The sequence below is a fragment of the Numida meleagris genome, chromosome 25 (assembly GCF_002078875.1).
Source record: "Numida meleagris isolate 19003 breed g44 Domestic line chromosome 25, NumMel1.0, whole genome shotgun sequence".
NCBI lineage: Eukaryota > Metazoa > Chordata > Aves > Galliformes > Numididae > Numida > Numida meleagris.
Genome location: NC_034433.1, coordinates 4,928,609 through 4,945,063, shown reverse-complemented (window position 1 = coordinate 4,945,063; position 16,455 = coordinate 4,928,609). Strand labels below are relative to the sequence as shown.

Below are 16,455 nucleotides of genomic sequence, written 5' to 3'. Positions count from 1 at the left end.
ATAAGAACTGGACCCTCCTTCCAAGTGTATAAAAGCTATTCCTGCCCCTTTTTTGGTCACTGTTTTGTAATGGGCTCTGCTAGCTATCTAACACTGGCAACTTATTTGCTCTTCCTGCAAAGGAACACCATCATAATCTCCGTGGTTCTGTGTATCCTGCTCATCCTGGCACTGGCCACCACAGTAACGCTGTGCATCAGGCAACGCAAGAAACTGAAGACAGGAGGTATGTGGAAATTGGTGATTTCTGTTCTGTGATTCTAGATGGGGCCTGCCCTAGCCATCAATTTTACACTTCAAGCAAGATTATTCCCAATTCACAGCACTCAGGAGAAGATAATATAGGCGCAGGCTGGGAAGCCTCGAAGGCAGGCTCCTTGCTGTGATCCCTTCTCCCAGTAAATCAAACCCATGATCCCCAAGACTCTGCACAAAACATCTCCTCACACTTCAGAGAAGTAAACTGGGAGAAACACATTCACCAGACTCAGGGTAGATGGGTCCCATCGGCACACCCATCACTTCAATCGCCGGGCAAAACCCAAAACCCTCCCCAAAACTCCTGGAGCACAGCTAACACCCAGGCATTGTTACGGACTTCTATGCTTCTAAAAACTCTGGCTCTGGCTCTTTCCAAAGGTAACAGACAAGCAGAGGACACCTATGACAAACCAGAGAGCCCAGTACGGGTAAGGAATATGACTGGTTTCCATTTGGTACCTGAATCCATGACCAATAGTCTGTGAGGAGTTGCCTGACCCACATCCTGAACACCCATTTTTGGTTTTGAGCGTGAGGGGAATTGGGATTTAATATCACCACAGAAAGGAATGTGGGGGCAGTGGAAGGAAAACTCCACTGGAAAAAAAAACAAAAACCAACCCACAGTGGAGAAAATTCTAGTAATCTCTGAGAAATGACTGAAAGACTAGAGAGCAAGGTTAGAAGATGAAGTTGTAGCCTATCTCAAGGACACGAGATGAAAGAAAGGGTTTTCTGTTACTTCTTCCTCTGTCGTGACCAAAGGTAACTTTTCACACTACTTCTGGAAGAATCTTGTTCCTTTGATAACAGCTGTGCCTTGGCACTGAATGATGCTGACTAGTGTTTCCCTTCCTTTTTATAGCTTGAGAGCACTGAAAGAATGGGAAGCACAGATGACAGCACAGACCTAAATTACATTTCTCTGGACTTTAAACCCCAGCTCAGCTCTGATGAACCTCTCTACTGTAATGTTGAACTGAATCAGGCTCCCAAGAAACCCGAAGATGAAAATGTGGAATATGCTATCATTACACGGAAGCAGTTACTGACAAATGACAAAGGATGAAGCACAGAATCCTCAAACAATCCAGACATGGGAGAAAAGAACTGCAATAGAAAGCAGGGATGGAGAACAGAACACGTGTGCATGGACACTGGGGAAAGGCTTAAGGTTTTGCCACCACATGTACGTTGCCTATGCATTTTAAGACCTGCCTCCTATTAGAATTTTGCTACAAGTGTGCAGATCCTCTTAGGTCAGAGAGGTGCTTGCTAATTCTCAGGATTGACCGCACATTTGTTTTTTTTTTTTTATTCTATTAAAATGCAGCCTCTCTGGGAGATGCAGCTGTGGAGGACTCTCACCTTGCTGCCACTTGGTTCGTTTGCCATGCAGTGGGTGGGGGATATAAGCAATGGGTTATAGGAATAAGCAGGACCAGCATCTGCCTGAAGACAAGTAGCTCAAGTGTACTGCAACAAGCTGAAACGCTGCACTGCAAGTTGTGCAAGCTGAGGGCTCTGCTGTAAGAATCTGAGCACCAGAAGGTCTTCTAGCAACAAAACAGCAGTGGTGCACATCCACAGTGCATACAGTTTTTGATACTTTATGCAAATCCCTACATTTATCAGTCTGCTTAGGTAAGAAGTAAGATGGAAAGAGGCTTTCCAACTAAAGCTAAATGCCCACCTGCCGATCGAGAAAAAGGGCATGTGTGCTGGATTTGGTGTAGGAGGGAACAAAGGTGAGGTCGCTGCTGAGTGCAAGCACAGGTGTAACTTAATGAAGTGCAGAGTGCCCCATCCTCTGAAGACCTCCTAATCAGAGACTCTCATTCTGCCCAAAACCTTCTGGCTGGCTTGCTGCCTTACACCTGTTCCTCAAGAACACACAAACTGGCTGCTTGAACCAAAGCAGTGTGAAACAGAGACAAGCAGAAAGAACAAAAAATGAGTGTTTCTGGAGAAAGGAAGGAAGGGAGCACATGGCACTGCACCCAAGGAATGGATAGGGCACTGGGGTGTTTTTGAACAGAATTTGCCATCTGCCAGCTGCACGGGTGAGTCCTGAGCCAGACATGAGGAAGGTCCATACAGGCAGCAGCACAGAGCCAAAAACTGACAGAAGAAACCGACAGCAAGAAATTGGCAACCCTGCCCATGGCAGGGGGATGGAATTAGATGATCCTTAAGGTCCCCCCCACCCCAAGCCATTCTATGATTCTATGACAGGCGTAGTGAAGCTGCAGGAAGTATTGCAAAGACAACAGAGGAAAAAGTATGAGCACAAGAGGGCTGTTTTCAACATCAGGTAATATGACAGAAAGGAAATGCTGTTAATTCAAGAGTGGATTATTTACAAATATAAATGTCCAAGTGAGTTGGTCACACAATATATTTATAAATCCCTAGTGCAGCTCTGATGCAGGCTAGCAACTTCCAAGAGTTGTCAAAGGAACACTGGACTGGCAGGGACCCAACCAGCCCCCTGCTATCCTGAATAACCTCACCACAAACTATCAGATGTAATCCCAATGTGCTTGCTCTCCAGTCTCCCATCAGACACCTCTGAATTGACTATCTAGCCAGACTGAGATGTAGCTCTGTGTCCCTGCAGTGCTGTGCTGTACTTGCTGTACTCCCCAGCCTACTCGCCCTGGCACTTACTCAGCTGCACCAAGCTCTGCAGGCAGGTGGTAGATTAAAGAGGTCTGGACCACCTGTTACTCACAGGCCTGTCACATGCAGCTTTCTGATAGGCTTTTCTTGCTATGGGTGCAGCAGAGATGCTGATTTGTTCTTTGAGACTGTCAGAGTTGATATGTTTAACCTGGAATGAAAGGAAGAAAAAGAAAATGGATCTGGAAAAGGATCACCCAGCCTATGACTCCCCTATATATTTGCTATTCATACAGTCAGTTACACTGGGTCAAACAGAGTAATGGTAGAAGATACTAAAGTGGAAGAAGTATGTTTTCAGCTTCACAGTTGTTTCTCATGAAAGGGAATCTAGACTTGAGCTTACTGGCATGAGAAATAACAAAAATGTTAGTTAGTAATACCCACAGAGAATTTTTAGGTACCATTTTCTTAAACACTAATTAAAGAAAGCAAGGCACATTTATTAACAGATCTGTATGTTTATCTGCCTGTTTCTGTAAGATAAGCAAGGTTTTATCAGCATTTGCATGGAAGATCTCCAAGTAAACAAATCCAGCAAAGAAAAAAGAGCAGCCCATCAGTTTGCTAACACTACCGGAGGCCATCACATGATGCTCTCTTTCAGGCTGTCTAGACTAAGTTGTGGCTGTGAGTGGGCAAAGCTGATGCCTGAATTTTCAGCCAGTGAGAGAAATGCCCGTCCCTGACGAATTGCTCAACATGCAGGACAAAAAAGATGCCAAGTTCCTGTGCTCATTCCTTCCGGCAGAGCTAGGAGAGGAGAAAAGCAAGCTGTTCTTGGGCAACAGTCCTTTTTGCTTCTGTCTGGACTCCTCTCTTGCCCCCTTCTCTGCTGGACAGACATGGAGAAACTCATGTACCTCATCTTGGTCTTCTTGTCAGGTAAGAAAGCATACATGGCCTTGGGTTATGGTAACAGGGAGGGTAAAGCACTGATGCAAAAACTTAATCTCTATCTTAAGAGTAATCAGCTCTGTAAGATTACTGATAACAACAAACAACAAGACTGCACTGGCCTTGAGACGCAACAGCTCTTTCCGGATGCAAAAGTATCTTAACTGTAGCACACAGCTCTTTGGAAAAACAATGCAAACATTTACTATGGATACTCTTACTACCTGTCTGTACACCACAAGGTGCAACACAATACAAGCAGAGGGAACGTGGAGCTTTGCAGTGCGGTCTGCACCCTGCTCTTCCTCCCTTGCTATACTGCAGGGATGTCGGGCTCCTTCCGAGTTTGCTCTATACCCTTGATTTAACAAACGGGCTGCAAGAAAGCAAGGGACAGACTCTTTAGCAGAGTCTGTGTGATAGGACAAGGGGAAATGGTTCCAAATTAAAAGAGGGGAGATTTAGGATTGGGTATAAGAAAAAAGTTGCTTATGATGAGGGTGGTGAGGCACTGGCACTGGCTGCCCAGAGCGGCAGTGGTGCCCTGTCCCTGGAGACACTCAAGGTTGGGGGATGGGGCTCTGAGCACCTGATGGAGCTGAGGGTGTCCCTGTGCGCTGCAGGGGAGTGGGACTAGACGACTTTTAAAGGTCATCAACAGAAATTATTCTATGATTATGACCCAGGAATGACCCAAGAAATGATTCTATGATTCTATGACCCAAGCGCTCAGCTTTCCTCGCATGGATCCTTTTGAGTCAGAAGAGGAAACACTGTTTACAAAAGTCTTGTGTGCTTTCTCAGAGTGAAACTGCAAAATTCTATTTGTTTGCATTTGCAGGAGGTTGAATGTAAATTGCAGCAGCTATCGTTCAACAGGAGGTAAATAAAACTCAGTAAAGGAGAGACATCTTTTAGGCATCACAAAGAAATATATAAGCTAGGAAGCACACCTCTGTAGAAAGTAACACTCCCAGTCTTCAACTATTTTCAGCTTGGAGAGCAATGGGAAACAAGGCACAGGATCCAGCTGGTATTCTCAGCTGTTAGCCTTCTCTTTCCAGCCAAATTCTGGAGATGCCAGATTCCTGGAACACTGCACATGAAGGTACATACACAGGCTTTGGGAGCACAGAATCTCAATTTTGACAGAAGTCTGAATTTGGAAAAAAGTCCACAATGCTTTTTTCAGTAGCAAAAAAAGGAAGGAGGAACACAAACAGTACATGACCTGTCAGCAGAACCCATGGAAAAGATAATGACACAAAGTTTTCCGCTGGGGTATCAGCAAATCTTTAAATGCCATGACTATCAAGGCATTTTTTGCAATGGTGTTTCTGGTCCATAAAAGCAAAACCTGGGGCTGCTCCAGGATCTGAAAGCCTAGCTGAACTGCAGAGGGGAAAGGTCCACAAGAGAAATAAGGGGGGCAGTTACAAGGTTTAGTTGGCTCACACAGCACTGGACGTGCAGGGAGGTGAAGCCTTCTCTGGAACCACTGAGTGGAACAAAACATCACGATGGTTTGTAGGTGTTAGATGACTGGAGAGCATAGATCCATTGTTATGCCTTCCTCTAGGAAAGCCTGAAAGACCTTCAGCTTTTTTTTTTTTCAGCTTACAAAGCACTTAGAATGTTTTAAATTATTTTAAGATGTTTTACGATAAGGCTCTGCCAACACAAAGGCCTCACAACAACCCATTTTTTAATTTATTTCTGTTTTAGCGTTATTTATCTTGCCACAGAATCTACATAGATTTCCAGAAATACTACAGTCTACTTCTCTTTCTAAGTATTAATAGACTTTCCCTTCTGCCTTTGCCCACGACACGGAGGAAATGGAAATTAGAAATAAGGAACTAGCACACACACACAAAAAAAAAGCCAAGCAGCTGCAGACCAGTTATCAACAGGATTAAAATTAATAGGTTATTAAAAAGACAGGATGAAACAATCTGCAAAGACTCTGGAATCAGAAGTCAGGAATGAGAATAAGAAGCAATGTGCTAAACAGCTAGCTGGTCACTTGTTTGCAGCTATCACTTTGATTCCAGCACCTGCCAGGGCTGTTTTGCTTTCCTTTGGCTGCATAAAGGGCCCTAAAACTGTGACAAACTTCATAGGCATTTACTGCACAGGACCTTTTTCACAGCAGAGCATACATCAGAACCAAACCTGCACCTCTGAACATATATGGATGGCTTAAGCTTAAGGCTAAAGCCTGAAGCAAGCTGCCTTGCTGCAACTGTTTGTTAGTAGGCAGGCTGCATGCTTCAAAGAAGGGGTGTGACAGCAAGGAGAAACTAAGGGTTGCTGAGAAACAACTGGTTATTTTTGGGGCAAGATGTATTTTAATGCTTTGCCTCACAAAAACACCTCGTAAAAGCCAAGCCAGTTTACCTAGTGCCAGGTCAATGTGCTTGATTATCTAGCTTCGTGCCCCTCCAGATCAGAGGAAAACATAAGTTCCTATTTAAATCCCCTAGTCACGCTGACAAACTGTCTCCCCTTACTGGGCAGGGGCCCAATGATCACAGCAAGCGTGACACCACTGAGGTCCAGACTGCAAGCCAGAGCAGTCACCGCAGGGCCAGAAGGGGAAGATGAGAACCAAAATTTGCTGAGCTTCAGAAAATGTGCAAATCCCCACAGGAAGAGCTGCTTGGCAAGAGACAAATGAAACACCAGTCCAAAGGATCACTGCAGACATATTTCAAGAAAGTCTGAACCAAGACTGAATCGGAGTATACTGTATTTTTCTTGAGGGAGGCAGGCAGGTGAGCCAGCCCTGCAGTCAGCAGCAGCCACCATCAGAGTTGTAGAAGAGGAAAATGACATTTGTTCAGCACAAGCATAATAGCAAGGGATAGATATGAAAGTCGTGGCTCACCACTTTCTCCTCCTCTCCTAGCATCCTGCGCTGCGGAGAACATCACTCTGGTGTACGGAATGGAGGGGGGGACCATATCTGTGAACTGCACCTACAACCCCCGGCAGCAGCGGTGGAGAGAAAAGAGCTGGTGCAAGCAGATTGATGAGAGCAAGTGCCAACACGTGGTGAGCGCCCGCCGCTTCTGGCTGCCTTTCCTGAAGAACAGGAATGGCACCACTTCCATCAGCGACAACATCCAAGACGGGATCCTGACAGTGACCATGAGGCGGCTCAAGAAGCAGGACGCCGGGCTGTACCAGTGCAAAACTGATTACCTGGGGGAAACGAACACCTTACAGAAGGTACAAGTGGATGTGCTGACAGGTAGGTCCTGGAGCTCCGAGTTTCATGAGTTCCTACTTAAAATTCACATCCCTGCAGATGCCAAGGCCTTACTTTGGTAAACATTTACTTTTGTCTGTCTCTAAGGAAGTCCCAAGACTGTTTTTATTTCCCAGTTTACAGCAACACGACCTCACTGCTACAGGGCATTCAACACATTTCATCTGTCACCATCCAGACTGATCTCCTAGCATGCAGCCCAGTGCCCAGCCTCACTTCGGTTATCTGTGCCTATCTGGGGCATCTGTTTTGTGACACCACTGAATATCACAGAAACACTTGCAGACTAAACTGTTTTGTTTCTGCCATCAGCTGTCCTGGAGACCCAAATCCCAGAGGAACCCAGTGCTGTGCAGAGCATCTCCAGGTAAACCATAATACTCCTTCTAGGATGAAACTAGATTAGCACCTGTAATCCCATTTGAAGCTGAGAAGAATACCACCACAGGCATATTCTCTGCCCCTTCCTAATGCATGGTAACTCTCAAAGCCACTGCATGGTTTCTAAACAGAAAGCAGTGCTTCAGGGCCAGGCAAACCAAATCCTGCAGATCATAATTTATCCATTTGTGAGGTCTTGCAGTTAAAACCTATTACAGTTGTTCTAACGTCACAGGCTGTGTTGTGCCCAGGCAGGGAGTACCAGTCACAGGAGCTGTTACCACCTTTGCACTTTTATCCTATCAAAATACAAGAGTTTATTTAAAGGTTGAATCATCCCCTTCCTTGCTACGCCTCATTTTGGTGTGTTTATGGTTCCCCGTAGCACCCCTCCTGAAGCTGATTTCACGGTCCTCTACATCATTGCTGGATTACTGGCTACTAAGTTTGTGGTGGCTGTGCTGATCTTTATCATTAGCAACAGCAGGAAAAATAGAGAGACAGAGCAGAACAAGCTAAGCTTGAATGAACAGCAGGTCCGTTTCCCTGGTGACCTAGTAGAGCATGCACATGGTGGAATCAGCCCCTCCTGGGAGAACACTGCTTAGAGCTGAACTAAAGAGAATCAAGAGGGAAATGAACATCAAGCTTTTTCTAGCAAAGCTTTGCCTCCTGCTGTAAGAAAAGAAAAGCATCGCCTACTAAATACAGGTACTGACAAACCTATCACTCTGGAGAGGGAATGTCACCATCTACCACCTTCTCTCGTTGCTGCTGACCAGCCTTCTCCAACACAGCCAAACTGAAATGATACTGCCAGTAACACCTGAAACCGATGGAAGGGGATGGGACTGAGGGATGGGCTGGGAGGAGGGAGGAAGATTAAATCTTTTTGTCAAGAGATCCAACACAAACCTACCCCCGTGGCAGAGATGCTTCCCCAGACACAGTAAAGCACAGATAACGCTTTGCTGTAAGTAAAACCACAGATGCACCAATGAACATAAACAAGAGTTCAACTTAACACATCTCAAACACCTTGTACTTTTGTGCACTCGCAAACACATACACCCAGTGCAAAAACGATAAGATATCGTTCCATCTCAAAACTCCAAGGAAGTTTTGATTCGTTGAAGAACAGTGCTGAACAGTTCAAAGCTTTTTTTCAGAATGTCCTACACGTGTCTACAGAACCCCTGAATGCTTCTCCCACAAGTACAAAGTGTAAGTGAAAGTATGTGGTTCTACTGAAAGCTAGTATTGTTGTCTAGAAATCAGTTTTGCAACGGAGACTGCTGTCTATAAAGACTGATGTTTTTGCCATACTTCTGGCAATGCAGTGCTCTGCTGTCACCTCCAGTCGCTGCCAGTAACTACACCATGCTACCAGGCAGTGATTCCAAGTGCTTATCCCCTGCACCATTCCGCTAGGGTGAGATCTATCAGTGCTGTGTCATCTCAGAGTACTGCTGGGTGACAGATTCTCTTCTTCCAAGATTCCAAAGATTTCCTTGCACAGAGTGGATCCTTAGCGGACAGTCAGTGTGGAAAGGAACACAGAACTGCAGAACAGAACAAGGAGATGTGAAATCTACACACAGCCCTGAGCCCGTTTCCTCATTTCTCAAATCATTCCATGAATAAATGATCCTTCTCTGTACTTCTACCTGCACCTTTTCTACCTTCTCAAGGGGATCACTGCTCGTCACTCCCCAGAATGAAGCTGCAATTACCTGTCCCAAGAAGAAACCAAACCCAATGCCGTTCACACTTCTTCCTTTTGTCTACAAAGCTAAATAAAATCAAACTGATTATCTTACATAGTGTGGATTCATGATAAAGTGCTGGAGTACGCCAACTCGCAATAAATCACCCAGACAAGAGGTAACACTCAGAACATGCTGTTGTGTTTTAAAATATTCCAAGCTGGCTGGGCAGGTGGGTGGGTCCAGCCAGCTCCATTTAGCACCTTGCAGTAACAGTAGCTTAGATTCCAAATCTAGACCAGGCTACACATGGTTGTGCTCTATTTCCTCTAGTTTTGGTATTCTCAGATAGCTCTGAAGTGCCTAGCATAGGCATGAGCTGTAAAGTAAGGGAACTGTAGCACTAACCAAGAGGGGTGTGTCCTGGCTCTAGCCCTGACCTGCAGAGATGGACACCTCACACTGGGCCACTCACTGCCTCTGTGACGCTGGGCACTTTGGAACAAGAATATGGAAGTTCCACCTAAGTACGAAACTGCAGGAAGGATTAACATATCCTGCTGAAAGCTGCACTGCCAAGGTGGCACCAGTCTGAAAATGCCTATGTGTTTTTCAGCCCCACAGCCTGATTGCTAAATATAGCTATCTAGACAACTACATACTTCAAGCAAAAAAGCAGCCAGTAAACATGAAGCAGTCTTTCCACCCAAGAAGACAGCTTGTGGTTGATAGATGTTCTTAGCAACTCCAAACTGCCACCATCACTCTAGGCAGCAGACAACTGTAAATGACAAAGCAAGTTTAGCTTCCTCCGCATCAGAGAATTCCTCAGTGGTAACGAAGCTCTGCGATACATTTTCTTCTCTATGCTGTAAACCACTTTCTACTGCAGGATGGGCAGCTTTCCAGCCCTGCTGCTCCTACTGGGCCTACCAGGTAAGGCTCAGAGACTCTGTGTTACTCCAAGGAAGAGGGTTCTGTCGGTGCTGCTGTATGCACTGCATGCTGGTATTTGCTTGAGTACTTTTTATTCAGGCCATGTATGACCAGGCACAGAATAAGACTGCCAGATGTCAACAAGAGGAGGTGATCAGCCTGAAATTTGTTTGTTTTATTTACATAAGCTTAGGTTTCTGCAGCATTCTCAGTCTGAAATCACCTAGCATATGGGGAGGGAAATCTGTGTTTGTTATTTTCTCCTGAAACATGATGGATGAGGTATTGTGAGCAACGTGAGACAGGCTAGCTGCTGTTTGCTTTCTTCCTGCCAGTAAATACTGAGTCCACAGAGAGGAACAATATGAATAACAATGTAAAATGGGTAGAGGCACCAAGGCTAGGCATAGATTTTTTTTATGCAAATCTGCAGAGTCAGATAACTCTTCTCACAGTCCCAGACATATCAGCGGTATAATGCAAGAAAAAGCGGCACACGAAGCTGTGACTACTTCTAGCATCCATTTTCTTCTTCTTTTGAAAGGATCGCACGTGGCAGGAGAGGACACGCATGTGTTTCTGCAAGTAGAGGGAGAGTCCTTCAGAGTTAACTGTTCATATGACGTGCACAAGCATTCACATGAGAAGAAATTCTGGTGCAAGGAACAATCAGGAAAATATTGTCCAGACTTATCCTTGAGCTTCCCTTTAGAAGAAAGGACCGATGCTAACCGTGCACCCTCTCGTCCAGTTGACCTGAGAGACTTCGGAGAGGGCTGGTTTTCTGTAATCATGACAGCACTTCGAAATGAGGATTCTGGCACATACCAGTGCGGGGTTTGGGTTAAAATGAAGCAAGTTTTGCTGCAAAGAATACAGATGGTGGTTTCACCTAAGGGTGAGCTATGAGGTCAACAGCACACCGGGTGGGAGACAACCAAAATAAATCAAGAATGATGTGTCATTTCCATTTTTTTTGTTTCAGAGCAAAACATAGTATATCTAGACATAATAACTCCCCTGGAGGTTATCGAGGGCAGGATAAAACTACATTATACTGCTCAATATAGAATCGCAATATGTATCTTTATGTATCTAGAGGCAGAAATGGCCAATAAATGATTTTTTCCATATGAAATGAAGAAGTTCCAAAGGGAAAGAAAGCATTATTTTTAAAATCGCCATCAAAAACCATAAATACAATTTCATGGGATTGTACTAATCAAAACCAAATGGGTTTGGGATGGAAATATTTCAGACAAGCTGATGAAGACTAAAAGAACACAACTTTCATTTGCAAAAAATTTTCCACTTTGTTCCAAGTGTTTTCCAGTCACAGAAACCTTTCACGCAGAAAGGTTTTGATAACTCAAGTAGAAGACTCATGAGAGGGAGCAACACCCTTTTAAGCTTGAAGACAGACATTAGGCATAAGAAATAATGCTGAGATAGCTCCTTGTCACAGCACCTGGGCAAACTGACAGCAGTGACAGCCCCAGAATATGACAGAGCACCTGATACAGGCTTCCATCTCTTCTGCAAGCTCTCTTTGTGCTGATGTTGGCCTCTGCTTCTTTGTTGGGTGATACACACACTACCACAGGGATTGTTTTTTTCTTGTCTTTCATCCTTCTAACAATTCACCACTCTATTTTCTTTAGAACCTGTAACAGTATTTGCAAAAAGAGGGAAATCTCTGCTCCTCCACTGCTCCTATTCTGTGACAGTCAACATCGGAGAACTTCAACATTTTATTTGGTGCAAAATGGTGTCCCAAATTAGATGTCAACCTATTATCAGAGGTAACGCTGATCAAAGTATTGTTAAAGTAGGGAGGACTGAAATGATGAATGACTTCTCATGGAAAATGATTAGAGTGTGGCTGAAAAAGCTCCAACTTAATGACTCAGGAGAGTATCATCTTGAGAGCCGTTTCCAGGGGAGAAACAAACTACTGAAGAGGATCACACTGAAAGTTTTGGGTGAGTTAATCAAAGAATTAATGATGATCTTCTAAAAGTCAGCAATTTCTTAATACTTGACAAGAAAGATTACAGGTCAGTGCTAAAGAGCTCTCTTCTGAGCCTTGAAATTTCCTGAGACACAGATAACTCCCGAATTTCCTTTTTAAAACAGATTTTCTGATACATACTAATGATATAAATTGTCGTCAGCTCTTGGGGGGGGGGCAGTCTGACTTGGCTTCATTGACTAATGACATTTTACATTCACATCAGCAGATGAAGCAGACTCCAAGAGATCTGAATGTTTCCATGAATGTCCACCTGAGTTCATCTCTTTGTCTCTGTCCATTAATAAACTTTTGAATTTACTTTAATACTTCCCTTCTGCTTATAGCCAGTGCAGAAAGCAGCAAAACAGAACGCACTGAGTGGAAACTATCTGATTTTTCTGACTCAACTAAAAAATGCGGGAGGGGAGGTAGATAACAAGATTCCTTTTTTAAGAAAAAGATGCCAAGATTTGTTTTTCTAAGAAACTTTCTTTCCAGCAGTGTTCAAGTGCAACTCAGTTTTCGTGCTGCTCTCTAAAATGGCATGAATTTTCGTGGCTTACCTATCCCTTCTACAAAACTTGTCATCAGCAGTAGCTTTCCTTTCCCTCTGATCTGTCACAGAACACAAACTTACAAGGCAAACAGAAGCCACAACCCTTCTGTCACTCTGTACGTGACATAATCATTGAATAAGTAGGTTCTCTGATGTATGGTACAATCAAGTAGGTTTTCCAAGGTATGATGCAATTAAGTATAAAATATTTTGCAACAATGAAAAAACACCAGAGGACTATAATGGAAGGATAGAAAACTGTAATCACAAGATGTCTGTTCCTGTCCCACTAGCTGTTTGCTACTGGCCCTCTGGCTGAGCCTACATCTGATGTTTTCACTTAGGTACATTGCTAATAGAACAGTGTTGCCAAGAGCCTATGCAAACTCCCAGCTCTTTCCGGAGAAACTGGATGATCCCGTGACTGCATGATTCCAGTGACTGAGCTGCATTAACAAGCTTTCTTCTGCTGATGAATAGCACAGGATGTGCTATTCATCCTTGTGCATCTCCACAACTTCAACAAGCAAGCAGTATCTCTGGAGCATGCTAGCATGACAAAAAGTCATCAGGGATGGATTGTTATAGGAAAATCACTTTTGCTTTTTTTTTTTTTCCAAGGGGAAAATTGGAATATGGATGCCAGCCCCACAGATGACAGCAGAAAGGACCAGAGGTAAAAAACAAACAAACAAACAAACAAAGACACTAAGACTCTAATCACAGCATTCTGGATGCACTGCAGGATTTGAAGGGTGCTGTGACAAACAGCTGAAATGCACACACACTCACATACACACAGGCTCCTCCCTATGGAGTCTGGGCCAACCTGCTCAAGCCCTGTGAAAGCTGTACAAGTTTCCTACTGGTTTCAGGAGCACTAGGTAAGGACTCTACTAAAGATGCTCAGTTTGACTGCATTATTCCTTTCTACCTGCTAAAAAGGGACAACTATACAACCCGTGCAATGCTACAGTGACTCTGCTCTTGTACAAGTGCACCAGCCTAAGACCAGCCCATAATGATCCTGATCAAAGACAGACCATGAAAAGGGCTCCTGCATCCCGATAAGGGATGCCTTTGAACTCTAGCAGCACTGTAATTGAGTGCAGGAAGAGATTTCAAGCTCCTGACTATGCCCCAGGCTGGTAAAGCACCAAAGAAAATACAGCTGGGATGGATCCTCTGTGGCTGTACATCAGTACTGACCTCACAGAATCACACCTATTGAGAGACAACAGGGGTAATAGTTGCATGCTGAATTTTTATTCTGGAATCATAATCCATTTCAGACACACAAAACCCCCTCCCAAACTAGCCTAGTCACCTCTGATGCTGTAAATTGTGATGGAGGCACCATGTTTTCCTTTGCAGGACTGTCTACGCTGTCATGGCCTTGATTTTCTTCCTGGCTACAGCTGCCCTGATTGCTACTGTTACGCTCATCACCAGCTACATCAGGAAGAAAAGGGCAGGTAAAGCTCTCTAATCCTCTTGTCCTTTTCCTACCCCTGGAGCCTGGTTTCCCAGCACCCTGAAAATAAGGATGGTTTATTCAGAGGTATCGCCGTCCAGGACGGGAATGTGACTGAGTCGAGAGTGATACACAACATGTGCACTAAACTTCAGGGAAGGGAGAGTGGAAGAAGTCATTTTTTAAATGAAAAAATAGGGGTGTGGTTTCACATTCAAGAGAGATTCTGTTCTTTGTGGCAGGAAAAGAGATGGACTTTGACAGACAGCCTGCTTTCAGAAAGGGAGTGCTGCAGGTAAGAGATCATCTGAAATCCCTCATTCTTGGTGCTCTGTTTGATCTCTGCTATGCAGCAATGCTGGCTCCACGCTCACCACTCAAGGGGATCACAAAGCACACAGTACCACACGTCCTACCGTGATCGTGTGTTGCATCCAGTCAAGCCAGCAGACTAAAGCTGTCTGTGTTTGTGACTGTCCACATTTGGGTGCAAAGCAGACACAACCTCAATAATCTGAGCAAGTCATAATCCCTCTGTTTTTGTTTACAGTACTCAGAAAATAAATTCAGTAACAAGTAGGTAGTGTTGAAAGTTCACTGGCCTTGGACCCTTAGTAATATCACCAAAGCTTCTCATCAAAGGAAAACTTCATTTGCGATCCCTCTAAATACTGAGTGTGTTAATTATTGCTGAGCCTTTCTACCCAAGATTTAGGATTAGAGAGTTATGTTTACAAGAGTTTTCCCAAACTTCTCTAAGCACACTTTCCCTTTTTCCCTGCATCCCCTCTCCTCCTCCCCAGTTTCATAATATGAGGAGAAAGTGTTTGTAATTGTAATTGAACTGAGACTAATATTCAGAAGCAAAAAAATGCTGATCTCTTTTTAACTTCTTGTTCTCTCTCTTTTTTAAAGGAAGGAAGAAAAAAAGCAAGTAGAATGCTGGATGGGGACCACAGTGAGAGTACGATATATGCTGCAATAAGACACCAACCTCAACCAAAACCAGATGATATGTATGTCAACATACAGCCTTCACCGAAAGTTTTCTTCCTTTGGGAACCATCAGGGAGCTCACTTCCCTCGGGGCCTGTAGAATACGCTACTGTTATCTTCAAGGCCACAACTCCACAACCTGAAATTGAAGAGAGAAAAGCAGGTCCACTGAAAGAAAGCAGCACAAAGCCTTCAGCTTATTGATAGAATGTTGCTGAACTGAGCTTAGAAACAGCCCGCTTGTAACCAGTTGTTGGAGATGGATACACACGGGATTGCTCAAAGCATGAGACACATGGATGCACAAACCTTCCCTGAACAAACAACCAAACTTTTCTAACAGTACAGCAGCACAATTCAGCTATCATTAAACAAACGTTGTGAAAGGCTGTGGCATACTCGCTTGCTGTACATGGCTCTATTTTTAAGCAATGAGCAACTATAAGCCCAAATTCAGGAAACAGGCTGTCCCTGATAGCAGCAGATCCAGTGCCACAGTCAGCAACGGGCTGCGAGATACAGGAGTGCAGCACTTCCGTTTAGAGTTCCGACCTCTACAGCTCACTTAAATATCTGCATATAAAATGTTAATTACTGCCCACTGATTAGGTCTAAAACAGTAAAGTGGTAAAGCACCTGCTGAATTTTAGCACAGTTGTTGTTTCATGTGCTTCAGAGAGACAAGTGCTCTCAATGTGTTTCACCAAACCAGGGCTTCGTTGAATAATATTTGTCCACACTACAAAATGTCTTCAGTCTGAACGTACAGGTGCAGAACTTAGACTGTACATAAAACTTTGGATCTCCTTGCCTTCCTTGCTTGTTTGCATGCTACAGTATAAATCTGCCTTGGCTCTGCTATAAATTACACTCACTTTGATCAAACTGCTGAATCCTGTTATTGTGGTGATAGGCACAAACATCCCCTAGGAATTATGGATAACTCCTAAAATAAACCTAAAATTCTCATCCTAGTTCTGTGAGCTGGACCCAAGGCTGCTGAACATGGTACAAAAGTGGCTTTCATTTTTTTCTGTACTACAATTGGAAGAAAAGGAACATGAAAGGACATAGTTGTCAATGAATCATCCAACCTGCACAGAAACTCCACTTTGCCAGCGGGTTCTTTTCCATTTCTGAGGAGATGTGGGGAGAAGAGAGGGGAAAGGAGAAGGAAGTGCTCTTGCCTGGTCTGATTGGGCTACAGGACATCAGGCTCTTTGCTATTATACCTGAGATGATTTTTGTCTCTTTATTGCAAATTCTCTGAAAATAAAG

General features: G+C 44.1%; 2 protein-coding genes across 4 annotated transcripts; both read left to right on the top strand.

Moving 5' to 3' along the window:
- Positions 1,743 to 9,314, top strand: LOC110388330 (triggering receptor expressed on myeloid cells 2-like). 3 transcript variants are annotated; one of them, XM_021377489.1, is made up of 4 exons: positions 1,743 to 3,828; positions 6,752 to 7,096; positions 7,427 to 7,481; positions 7,881 to 9,314. In XM_021377489.1, the coding sequence occupies exons 1-4, from the start codon at positions 3,789 to 3,791 to the stop codon at positions 8,101 to 8,103; spliced, it is 663 nt and encodes a 220-aa protein (XP_021233164.1). In that variant the 5' UTR covers positions 1,743 to 3,788; the 3' UTR covers positions 8,104 to 9,314. The 3 variants fall into 3 exon arrangements, with proteins under 3 accessions (XP_021233164.1, XP_021233165.1, XP_021233167.1); XM_021377490.1 differs by lacking the exon at positions 1,743 to 3,828 and adding an exon at positions 4,522 to 4,722; XM_021377492.1 differs by lacking the exon at positions 1,743 to 3,828 and adding an exon at positions 5,557 to 6,617.
- Positions 9,399 to 16,062, top strand: LOC110388326 (polymeric immunoglobulin receptor-like). Its single transcript, XM_021377469.1, has 7 exons — positions 9,399 to 10,137; positions 10,682 to 11,035; positions 11,799 to 12,119; positions 13,329 to 13,383; positions 14,082 to 14,182; positions 14,424 to 14,476; positions 15,097 to 16,062. Exons 1-7 carry the CDS (start codon positions 10,095 to 10,097, stop codon positions 15,379 to 15,381), a joined length of 1,212 nt encoding a protein of 403 aa, XP_021233144.1. The 5' UTR covers positions 9,399 to 10,094; the 3' UTR covers positions 15,382 to 16,062.

Coding starts and splice junctions, on each gene's coding strand:
- LOC110388330 (XM_021377489.1), top strand. CDS start 3,789: ATGGAGAAACTCATGTACCTCATCTTGGTCTTCTTGTCAG. Junction 3,829..6,751: donor CATCTTGGTCTTCTTGTCAG/GTAAGAAAGCAT, acceptor CTCCTCTCCTAG/CATCCTGCGCTGCGGAGAAC. Junction 7,482..7,880: donor GCTGTGCAGAGCATCTCCAG/GTAAACCATAAT, acceptor GGTTCCCCGTAG/CACCCCTCCTGAAGCTGATT.
- LOC110388326 (XM_021377469.1), top strand. CDS start 10,095: ATGGGCAGCTTTCCAGCCCTGCTGCTCCTACTGGGCCTACCAG. Junction 14,183..14,423: donor CATCAGGAAGAAAAGGGCAG/GTAAAGCTCTCT, acceptor TCTTTGTGGCAG/GAAAAGAGATGGACTTTGAC. Junction 14,477..15,096: donor TCAGAAAGGGAGTGCTGCAG/GTAAGAGATCAT, acceptor TCTTTTTTAAAG/GAAGGAAGAAAAAAAGCAAG.